Source organism: Antechinus flavipes, chromosome 5, assembly GCF_016432865.1.
Source record: "Antechinus flavipes isolate AdamAnt ecotype Samford, QLD, Australia chromosome 5, AdamAnt_v2, whole genome shotgun sequence".
Taxonomy (NCBI): Eukaryota; Metazoa; Chordata; class Mammalia; order Dasyuromorphia; family Dasyuridae; genus Antechinus; species Antechinus flavipes.
Window position 1 is genome coordinate 20,361,503 of NC_067402.1, and position 12,009 is coordinate 20,373,511.

At 44.7% G+C, this 12,009-nt stretch overlaps 1 protein-coding gene across 4 annotated transcripts in view; it reads left to right on the plus strand.

Moving 5' to 3' along the window:
- Window positions 1-659: 659 nt before the first annotated feature.
- The window catches only part of TCAIM (T cell activation inhibitor, mitochondrial), a 37,439-nt gene continuing 26,089 nt past the window's right edge, over window positions 660-12,009 (plus strand). Inside the window, exons 1-3 of one of the 4 annotated variants that reach the window (XM_051963151.1) lie at window positions 660-1,425; window positions 9,076-9,148; window positions 10,875-11,010. In XM_051963151.1, the coding sequence (XP_051819111.1) occupies window positions 1,251-1,425; window positions 9,076-9,148; window positions 10,875-11,010 (384 nt within the window). In that variant the 5' untranslated portion in view covers window positions 660-1,250. Of the gene's footprint in view, window positions 1,426-2,005; window positions 2,216-2,948; window positions 3,137-9,075; window positions 9,149-10,874; window positions 11,011-11,496; window positions 11,591-12,009 lie in introns of those variants that run through there. The other 3 variants (XM_051963153.1, XM_051963152.1, XM_051963154.1) reach the window with 3 other exon arrangements.

Sequence of the window (12,009 nt, forward strand, 5' to 3'; positions counted from 1 at the left end):
GTATTATGGACTCTTTGGTTATCTGGTGAAATCTAAGGACCTCTTCTCAGAGTAATGTTTTTAGGTGCATAAAATATATAGGATTAAAAAGGAAATCAGTCACATTAAAATAAATGCAGTTAACTTTTTTAAGGTCACAAACCTATAAGGTTGAAACTCTGTATTAAAATAGTGCTCTGCTGCTATTTGTAGCTCCTGCCTGATATGTGAATAGAAATGGAATTAATTGGAGGCTTGAGCCAGATGTGTTTTCACATAAAGACAATGAATGTAATTAAATTAATATAGGGGACTATGGCTGAGTGGAAAATTTGTAGCCAGATATAACATTTTTTACAAATCTGGTTCTTTAAAGGGAAGAGATGGAAATTGAATAAAAATAAGCAAAGAAAGCAAAACTATTTTTGTACTTGATATAATGGCATAATTAGAGAACTCTAGAAAATAAAGTAAAAATTAATAACTTCAGAAATAAATCCACTTAAGTCACCAACCAATATATAACCACCAAAATCCAGCAGGGAGATTCAAGATTACAAAGCTATCATATATCTTGGAGTGTACCTAAGATTCATTAAGGGATTATATGAATCTAAGTGCGAAGCACTTTTAACAAATAAAGACTAGTAAATAATTGAAGAAACATTGTTTAATGGGCAGGTCGGGTGAATATTTTTTAAAAAGATAAATTTATATATTCAGTATTGTACAACTCAAAGGAATACTGTACGATCTAGGAAAGAATTGTCGTGGAAATTCATGAGGAGGAACAAAAGAATGTCGTGTCTCGGTACTAGCTACACAGCAGCATCATTCAAATGGTCGGTAGCGGCACAGGTTGGCCAGCGACGGCACGGGGCTGGGTAGACAGACCCAAGACTCCAACTTCCCGGAAGAGGGCGGCAGCACTGGCCTCCCGAGCAGCAGCTCCCACCACTCGCAGAGACAGGATGGGAAGGGGGAGTGGGGATCAAGAGGGTGATGGAGGCACGCCCAGAAAAGGGCTGTGGCCAGAGGAGGCTCGGATCTAACCCCCAGTTTTATAGAGGGGAAGCCGAGGAACGCCACGCAGCCGAGACTGGCCCAGTGTCACTGCTCCGAGCATCAATCAAGTTACAGCACGCGCTCAGTGGGCGGGGGAGGGGGGTCTCTACTGCGCAGGCGCCAAACCAGCTGGCTCTCGAAACTTCCGCAGGCTTGAGGTCAATCAACCAATCGGAAGAAAAGAACCTAGTCCAGCTTGAGAGCGCATGCGTAAGAGCTACGCTCCTCCCCCGCCCCCAAACTCTACCACCTGCAGCTCAAGCCCCCCCGCCCCCGCGCGCGGGACCGTGCGGCGTGTCCCTGTCTCCCTTCCCTGCCCGCGGGCTCACTCTCCCTTAAACCAGACGTCGGGAGTGGGCGAAGCTCTCCCGGGACAGGCTGGTAAGGGAACCGGGCAGGGGCAGGCCGAAGGCTTGGGGCAGCACCAGGGCCTTCTCCAGGGAAAAGGGCTGGGGGAGAAGCACATTGAGCTTCCACCAGAATTGGTGGCTGGGGAAAGACTAGCTGAGGAGGAAGGGCCACTGGAAGCTTCTTTAACGGGTCTCAGGCTACGCGCGCCGTGGAGCGAGGCCTGGCGCGGCTCAGCCAATCGGCGCACGGCTCCCGCAACCGCGTCCTCTCCGAGCCTTATGTAGCCAAGCCAATGAGCGCGCAGAGAGGCGGATTCCCACGCCAGCCACCTTGTCCTGCTAGACCCAAGAGTGATCCGAGGCGGGGCCTCGAGGAACTTAGCCAATGGAAAGGCAGAGGAAGTCCCTTTTCCCCTGCCCTCCCCAGCCGCTTTGACCTCACAGACTCTAGTCTGGCACAAGTCAGCCAATAGGCGCGCGCCTTGGGGCCGCTCCCCTTCCCTAAGGCTGCACTCCCGTATCTTGGCACCTTTTCGTCTTCTCCAGACCCAGAGACAGTGCAGAATGAGGAGGGGCCAGGAAGCGGGGCGGGGCGAGGAGCAGCCAATGGCTATGCGGCCCGGCGGCTCCTCCCGACGTCCTCGCGGCCTCGCGGGACCCTGGAGCTGGGCTGGGGGCAAAGGCCAAATGGACTGGCCGGGATCGTGGCCCTGCGTGGGCGGCCCTCCGCGCGTGAATCGGGCCCCAGCCGTGCCGCCTCGGGGGAGGGAAGGTGTAATCGTGCGAGCCGCGCCGGCCGCGGGTCCGGGCGTCCGGCCCAGGTGAGCCCCAGCCGGCGGGGCTGTGGGAGGAGGGGTCACTACCCTGACCTTGATTTTGGCCCCGCCCCCCTCTGTGCGGCCGGGCCCTGTGGACCTCTACTCCAGACAGCCGAGGAAACAGGGCCCGGGTCCCCAGGTGTTCATGGGGGGCGTGCGAGCTCGGGGTCACTCTTGGTCCTCGGAATCCCGAAACCCACGGGCAATGCCCGGACCCTGTCCTAAGCCGCCTTTTCCTGCCAACGGCCCCGCTTGTGGGATGCCCCGCAGTCCCCGCTGTGTGCTTCCCCTAGTCACTTGTATTTGCGGCCCTAGTGGTCATTCAGGAGTTGCCCGCTCGGTGCAGGCCCGTGTTGAGCCGCGGAGAGCCGTGCCCGCCCTCTCGACTTACGTTGGAATGTCCCGAGGAAAATGAGGGGGGCCGTCCTTCAGGCAGAAGGGAGCCCTGGGGAAGTGAACCAGCGGCAGGGCCGGGCACGAGGGGAAGGGGGAGGAGGCACTTTAGCGGGGACCTGGGCCGAGATAGTAGAGAAACCTCCTGCCCACTGAGGGGAAGGGTAGTAGGACACAGAGAACCCCCTTCTTTCTCCCCCCCCCCATTCAGATCCTGCCTACGGACCCTCACTGGCCAGGCCCTTGTCCTTCTGTGCATCTAGAAAGTCACCAATGCCCCACCCCCGAGTGTTTTCGTGTTTTGCTGTGATTTATTAGGAAATTTTAATTACCCCCTTGTTTTTAATTCTTTCCTTTTTCCCAAGTTTTGCTCAAAAAGAAAATAAGTTTTACTGCCTTTTCCTCCTATATGTTCCATTCATTTACTGACACTCAGCACCTACTGTGCGCTAATGTGGATCTAGGATATGGAAGATGACCGAGCGTTTTAGATGCCCCCCCAGATCTCAAGGACTATTAATCACATTTTAGGTAAATTAATAATATATGAATTATTAGTAATCAACACATTTCATTAGCATTTACATGAGGTAAATACTTCCTGTATTAGTAGGCCCATTTTACAGATGAGGAAACTAAAGTTCAGATAAATTTGACAAGTGACAAAGCTGGGATTTAAGTCTTTTGACTCTTGTTCTTTCCACTTATTCACCTGTGTCTGAAATTAGATAGTTTATATCACCCTGAAATTACTGTGTTGATTTTAAATAATACTTATCAACTAAGGCATGTTCCAGAAGCTTTGACAACATTTGATTAGTGATTTTTAAGAAAAAACGAATTGAAAGTCAAAAATATTGATTGGCTTTTAGAGCAATGAAAGAACTAACAGGTGGGATTGGAAAAAGCCATTGTCAATGGAAACCTCTGGAGAATAAGACCAGAGAAAGATAGATGTTTTGATTTGGACAAGGAAGGAATTTGGTTAAGATTTCTGGCAAAAATTTAATAAGGTTATTAAAGGGATGGATTGTTTTAGTAAACTAATCACAAAGTTAATGGGCCTTCATCAAGATCCTTTATGGGGTCATGACCACAGTTTAAGAAACCAGGAACTGAATGGTAGTAGTTAAGTACATTCAGAATTGGATAAGTGTTACCTTTTCAGGAGGTTTCTAATGGAGAGCTCCAAGGAACTCTACTTAGCCTTTTGCCTTTTAACATTTTTATCAGCATTTTGGATGTGAGTATGGACATGCTTATCAAATTTGCAGTAATATAGAATTGAAAAAGCAAGCACTGAATGATAGAACCAGGATTTGGAAAGATATGATAGCTTAAAATTGGAATTAAATCTTAATTAGATTCCATTTAGGGTCATTTTAAAGTCTTATACTTGGGTTCACTTAAGTAGGGGACCGAGGGTAGAAGTACAAAGAGTGAAACAATCCCAACTTACAGTAGGCACAAACTAAACTATACATACCACCAAGGGAAATAATATACAAAGTAGTCAAATGCAAGGGCAAGATAAAGAAAGACTTCATAAGGAAAGCAGTTAGTGGTTTGAGGAGGAAAGGACTCTGAGAGAATATCCAATCCATTTTTCTGGATCAACAAGTAGAAAAAAAAGTCATTCTCTCAAGACAGGAAGGATAAATAAGTGCATTAGGGAACCACCTGAGTTGATTAAGGAGGGAATCAGCTAGCCAGAACCAATTTGTCTTTGGCAGCCTGGTAGAGGATTCAGAGGACCAGTGAAAAATGAGGCAGGGAGACCAGTTAGGAGGCTGTCACAGTAATCCAGGGAGATGTAATGAGAGGGTTGTGGAGAAAGATGTAAGAATCTACAGTGTAGATACAGCAAGATTTGGCAACTGTTAAGATGTGGGATAAAGGAGAATAAGGAGTCCAGCACAATTCAGAATCACAAATCTTACCCACCATCTAGGGAAGGGGCTGGAGGGAAGGAGGGAAAAATTTGGAACAGAAAGTTTTGCAAGGGTCAATGTTGAAAAATTATCCATGCATATGTTTTGTAAGTAAAAAAACTTTAATAATAAAAAAGACAAAAAAAATAACAATCACAAATCTGAGGTACTGCCTTCAACATAAACAGGAAAATTGGGGGGCAGAAAAGACATTTAGGAGGAAAGGGGAAAAATTCAGTGTAAGACATGTCAAGTTTAAGGTCTCTCTGGGACATCCAGTTTGAAATGTCCAGTTTGAAAAGTTAGTTTTGCAGGAGTAAGGACCGTTCTGAGAAGAGATTGAGGCAAGAATCTTCTATACAGAGATGGTGGCCACTGGGGGAGAATACAATGGATCCTGGACAAGCTGGGGGAATATGAGCCCTGACATGGTCAGATGGAGGGAGGAGAAAAGTATCCAGGAGAATGTGTCAGGACTGAGGAATGACCTTTAGATCTGGGGATGAAAAATTCTCTGGTCAGTGGAGAGAGCCAGATAAGAAAAAACTAAATGGATAAAAGGAGAGAAAATGGAGGCAGCTTTTTCAAAGAGTTTGGCCAAGAAAGGGAGGATGGATAGAAGATAGATCACTCAAGATGTATAGTGAAATAAAGGTTTTTTTCAAACAGTGGAGGGGATTTGAGCATGTATGAAGTCAGAAGGGAAAGAACCAATTCACAAGGATAGATTTTTTTTTCACAGATCTAAATTGGGGAAGATGAGGCTAGAAAGTTTGTCAGAAAAAAAATCTGGAGGGTCTTAGTGGTCTATAAGATAAATATGAGTTTAAAAATGCGTTGGATGGAATTGTGAGTATTCTCTCCAGAGATGCAGTTTAGAGCCTTCTGCAGTGACCTTTGTCCAGGCTCTCCTATGAATAAATAAATAGCCATTGAGGAGCTCACCCACTATTTGTCCTGGCTTTTTTCAGCAAAGCCCACAATGGGTCCAGTCCATTCCTCCCTCAGGCCACATGACCAGCTCCCTTTCTCTGCTGGCCTCCCATCTCTCTCATGATCATCTCTTAGGCCACTTCTCTTGCACTTGTTCTTGAGTAACATATCGATTATGTTTCTGCCTCCTCATGCCAGCCCTTCAGATGACCCACAATTTTAAGTCTTCAGAGACTGTTGTATTGTGTGATTCATAGCCCTGCAGCTTCAGAGGGAAATTTTGGCTGCTGGAAAATGGGCCTTTGTTTCTTGGTAGACTGTGAAACAGTGTGGGAACATCTGTGACAATTCACTGAACGTTAGCCTGCATTAAAAGAGGAAGCGTTTGGGGACCAGCAAGGTGAATGTGCTTTCATTAGTCTTCTTATTGAACACATTCTCATGGTTTGGTTCATCCAACTGCAAATCAGTTCCACTTGAGGCCAAAATGTTTGTGCAGCAATCTTTTGTTCTTTTCAAATGAATAATCTCACTTAGAGGGATGCCCAGGGAGAGGAGAGCTGAGAATTTGTCTCAACTTTGAACTAGTCTGGAAGCTTCCTGAGGGCAAGGACTATCGCTTATTGGTCTTTGTGTCTTCTGACTTGGTTTCTTGTTCTATGAATATCTATGAATATGAATAAATTAGTTATACTTACTTGTTGGAATTGGTATTTGGAAGTTATGGGGTAATTAGAGTTTATTGTGATTCTGGAATTTAAATAAAGAATTGGCATTAAGGTTTTTCAGATAGTATTACAGCCATTTGCTGTATAAAAGAAGTTGATTACCTGAAATAAAGTCAGTGCCAGTAGTAGTTCTATATTAAGTATGATGGTTTTCATTTTACTTAATAATCGTGTCTCCAGGATAAAATATAAACTCCCTTTATTTGGCTCTTGACCACCTTCTCAGAGTTGCCATGCTCTAACTGTCCTCCCTGTGTCCCTGTAGCCTCCGTGGATTGGTGAGCCCATCCTGGAACATCATTTCACCAATCTTGATCCCACCTCCCACTAGCTTCTCCCAGTCCTTTTCACTGGCTTTTGCTTCTGTGTGTATTCCTGGCCCTGAGCCCAAGGTCTGGCTCTTAGGAAACTTGGACCCCACCTAGTCTGTGCATTCCCTGGGCTCCATATATATCTCAGGCTGGGTGATCCAGCCACACTCATCTCACTGCTTCTCCCCCTTGGGACTCCTGCTCCTGGCTTGGGTTGGCTCTTCCACCATGTTGAGAAGGCACTTCTTGATCTTCTAGAGTCTCTCTTCTTCTAGACTGAGCCTAAGCCCCCTCCTTCTGTGCCATCTCCTCCAGCTGCTACTACCTATTGTCTCCCCCTTTAAGTGGAGCTGCCTCAGGAGCAGAGATGAATTAATCCTCTGTGTCCTCTGGGCTAACTCTGTGCCTGGCTCAGACCTGTGCTTGAGGCTGTGGATTGATTGGTTAGTAGAATAAGAACTGCTCTGATCTGTACTGGTCACCTTAACATTCTGCAGAGAATTTTGTGCATACCCTCATTCACATAAGCTTCCCAGCCACCCTGAAACTTGGGTATGGCAAACCTTTGTCCCCATATTACAGAAGTGCAGCCAGATTCAGAAAAATGAAGGGATTCCACAGGAAGAAAGTGTCAAGGCTCTTAGAGGTCGGTTGCCAGTGCGGACCACCCTCCTTGGTAATCTCAGCTCTCTTGGATTTAATTACTGTCTCTATACAAATGATTCTCAAATCTGCCTGTTGGATATTTGGAACTGCATGTCTCAGAACAGTTAAACTCAGTGTGAGTTTATGGAACTCGGAGTCAGAATCCATAAACATTTAAGTACCTACTATGTGCCAAGTACTGTGCTAAGCACTTGGGATACCAAAAAAGACCTAAGTTGATCCCCACCCTCAAGGAGCTCACAGCCTCACTAGGTAGACAGCACATACAAGGGAGCTGAAAAGGATGGGCATGAGGGAGGGTGGCGGTGAGCGATGACAAACTCATTCATGGAGCTGGGCTGAGAAATAAGGGGAAGAAGGGAGAGTTTTAGAAGCAATTTCATCTTTGGTGATCATGAAGATCAGCAAAGGAGCCAGATGGGAAAGGATTTCCTTATCTTTCCTCACTGCGCTCTCCCTTCTACCTAACTCACTGTCATTGTCAGGGGCACCAGCATCCTCCCAATCATCCAGGTCCTCTACCTCAATGGTGCCCTCAGTGCTTCCATTCTCTCTAGTTCTTCCATTGTCCAGTTAGTTGCTGATTTTGTAGCTTCTTCTTTTATGCCCCCTTCTCTCCTCTGACACTACTATTTCCTCCCTCATCACCTCCCTCCTGTACTGTTGCAGAGTGTACTACAGGCCATCATTTAAGTGGGTGTTAATGGATCTCCTTAAGCCCAGGGTTGACCTTGTCTCACTCATTCTGTCAACTCCAGGGGCTCCCTATCACCTCTAGGACCAAATGTAAACTCTTGTGTTTGATTTTTAAAGCCTCTCACAAACCATTCCTTTCCTCCTTTTCCAGTCTGCTTCCGTCTCACTCCCACACATTCCCAGTCCCATGATGTTGGCCACCTGGCTCTCCCATCTCCCAGCCCTCGGTATTTGCTTGGGCTTTCCCCATGCTTCCTACTCTCTGCTTCCTGATTTTTCTGGTTCTCTAAAGTCTATCTTTTACAAGACACCCTTCCTAGGCTTGTCACATCCCAGTGCCTTCCATTGGAAGTTATCTGTTTTGTATCTGTCTTGTTTGTGCAAAGCATGTTGTTTCCCTGTAAACTGTGAGCTCCTTGAGAAAGGACTGGTTTTTGCCTTTTCTTGTATCCCCAGGTCTTATTCCAGTGCATAGAATATAGTAGGAACAGACTTAGTTGCCTTTAAAAATTGTCAGTTTTCCTGTCACCCTTAAATGTTGTTTTTCATACCAGCCCCAAAGTCAGAAGGACCTGAATTCAAATCCAGCCTTAAACACTTAGCACTATTTGTGTAACTCTGGGCAAGTCACTTAACCCCAATTGCGTCATCAAAAAAAAATTATTCATTCTTCATTTTCAAAGAGAAATAGTGAATGACATCATGGGTAATGTTTTGACTTGTGCTTGAGCAAAGCAGAGTTACATGAAGTCAGCCTCACTCTCTCTGCCTGAGTCATCAGTTGTGAAGACCCTTAATTAGGATTTCATGAGCATGAACATAAATGTCACATAAAGAAGTGTGTAGTGTGACATTAATTTTGAATGGTAAGATAATTATGAATTCAAATCTGAATAAACAAACTGCTCCAGGAACACATTACATGAATTTTTAAAATATCTTTTTTTTTTTTTAAAATCACCGTGGTGGAATGTTTCAGTGAACTGGAATGTTTAAAAGGTTATCCTAATAATGAATCAAAGTTTTGAGGGGATTTGGAAGTTTTTTCTTTAGAGCAATTTAATATTGTCGTCATTGGACATTATAGTATTACTCTAAGGCAATATTATTTTAAGAAAATTTCCACTTCCTTTGTAAAAGACTGAAAAAGTTCATGTACTCTGTTTTTAAAATTGTTCTCTTCCTATTATGTTTCATTCTTGTAGTGATTAATGGATTCCGGGAAGTTGATTTGCAGCAGCATATAGAAATGTTTTTCCACTTGAGACCTATAAGGAGGTAAGATTGGCTGTCAAATTTGTCTTAATATTAAAAACAAATTTCATTATGTTAGCTAACTTAAAATTGTTTTTCAAATTTCAAATCATTGTGGGGAAAGCAAGCAAAAGCGAAAAGGCATGTAAAACTGGCCAAGTCTTTGGAAACCCCTTCAGAGACTTAGAAGGAAAAAATATACTGACACTTAAAACTCTTGGTTATGAAAAGCATACAGGGAAAAAACACTTTGTGAAACAAACATCACTTATAATCATCTAGACTGGTGACAAATGATGCATTTGTTAAGCAACAGGGTGGGGCAGCGAACAGAACCCCGTTAATCAAATCTGGCCTCAGACCCCTACTCTCTGTGTGACTTGGGCAAGTCATTTAAACCTGTCTGCCTCAGTTTGCTCATCTGTCAAATATAATTTCCTTCTAAATGACAAACTACTCCATTATCTTTGTCAAGAAAACCCCAATGGGGTCACAGAGAGTCAGACATGACAAGGATCCTGCTTCTACTGGGGGAGACAATGAGTAAAGGGAACCAGAAATCAGGGGGGAATCAGACATATGGGCTTCCCAGGGGAGCAGGCCTGGGTGGGGCCTCAGTGGAATGGGAGCCGAGAGAGAAGCTAGAATTAGAGTGGCTGGTGAAAAGACGGAGCCGCCCCACGAGGGAGTCGAGCTTGCGGTAGGGTCGGGGAGGGGTGGGTTGAGAAGGAAGAGGGGGAGGGGAGGCCATGGCCCTCTTGAAGGTTGTGTGCCCCAGACTCACCAGTCAGAAAAACAGGCCTTGCTGCCATCATATTTTAACAGATAAGTTTGAAATGGAAGCTAGTGTTGCCCGTAGCTCTCCATTTGAGAAGTGAGATTTTGTTTAATGGAATGAATCAATCACTAAGCATTAATTAAGCACCAGCTATGTACTAAGCACAGCTTTGGCAAGTATTGCATCAGGGGGTACAAAGATAAAAATGATTTAGTCCCTACCATCAAGGAAATTCCTCCTGTTCCTACTTAGTGACAAGGTTGCCCATTTGTGGTTGAAGCAGTTTCTGGGCTCTTTTGGACACCTTATATCCATTTTGCTCATCTAAGAAATGGTGATAATCCAAGTCAGCATCTGTAGCTTTATTTTCCTTTTTTTTTTTCTGTCATCTGTTTACTCCTTATAATAACTTACATTGGAGTAGTTGTAACTATTTGTAGTGGTTCCTCATTTTTTTAACTCTCTTTCCATTTGATGCTAATTTTGACCTTCAGTATGATGACAGCGTGGCCATATAAACAGCTGATTCCAAAATAAACCCCAGTTTTGTGCTGTTACAATATAGTCTTTTTCAGTGATGTTGTTCAGTACTTGCTACGTCCAATGCCTTTCACCTTTCTTTTTTGAAGAAAGGGATGATAGACAGGCTTGAGTCTTCTGGGTAAATGTACCAGGCTTTGGTCACTCATTTCTTAACCCCACACCATATTTTCCAATCTATTTTATGCTGTCCTCCTCATACCATTGATGTCTTTGGGCCTCAAGGGGAACGTTAACTCAGTTTGGACGATCTTGTGAAGCTTACTATAGATTTCAGAAGAGAATATTCTTTACTTGGACTGCTCTTGGAAGTTTTATTATCCAGAAATAGTGTTCTATTTTAATCATATCTATTTGAATCATTTTGTACCTTTACTTTTATTCTTCTTTATGCCTTGATGGATAACAAAACCTTTTTTATATACCTATAAGGTTATGTCTAGAGAAAATATTACCCCCCTGGCTTCTTCACTCGAGAACTCTCTCAGGAGCTGAGGCCGTAAATGCTCTGAGACCTTTCTATTTTGCAGTGCACCCAGATTTCTTTGGACAGCATCCCAGAGAGAGGGTGAGCATTTGTCCTTGTACTTTGGTCCCCTTGGTGTTTGTTGGGTGTGACCAGGCCTAGTGAAATGTGCTGTGGAAGGGTGGTCGGTTTGGGTTTGTTAATTGGGCTGGGATAATTCTTTTGTTACCTAATTGAAAGAGTATGATGGTGAAACTTTAAAATGTAATAAACTAATTCAAATTTTACTTACAATTACATTTTGTGTATTGATTTTTAGAAGAAAAATGGAGAATTTTGAAAATCTTTCAGATTGGTGTTCCTGAGTGCAGGTGTCCCAAAAGTCTCAGTGCAGCTGGAAGTTTTTATCCGCCTCAAGCAGCACTAAGACTTTTGGGACACTCTGTCGAGTCCATTCTTGATGATGCCTGTGGGGGCCGTCGTTTTGTGTGTCGTCCGTGCACGGTTTTTAATAAATATCTCAAGATGTTTTCCCCTTTGTCATAGAACCCACATACCCGCGGCGAGATAGCGTGTCATAGTGCAGAGTTAGAGAGATCTGGATTCCAATCCCACCCTGGACCCTGGGCGGGCCTCCTACCTCCTCTGAGCCTTCTTTCCTTAAATGTGGAGATGGCCTAAGGTGGGTGAGGTCCAGAGGAGAGAAGGTCTAGAAGTACTTTAAGACATTCTTCTGGGACTCCTTTACCTTTCTTAACTGGTCTCTCCTGAGGGCCCCATCCCCATTCCAGAGCCACTGAGCTATTTGTAGACTCCATGTGCTGGAAGTATCTCCAACTCCACAAGGCCCAGCAGAACCCATTCTCTTTTCCCAGACCCTTTCCCTTGCTGATTTCCCACTTGCTGTTGACACATCCTCCTTAAACTCACCTATTCTCAGATCCTCCATCTCACACATGGTCATCAGATCCCATCTTTTCCATCTTCAAAACTCAGACACACACAGCCATCACCCACCCTCACCACCTCTCCTGGGGACTATGGCAGTGACCCTTTTGTCTCCTTGTCTCCAGTCTTTCCACACCAGGCCATGCTCCACGG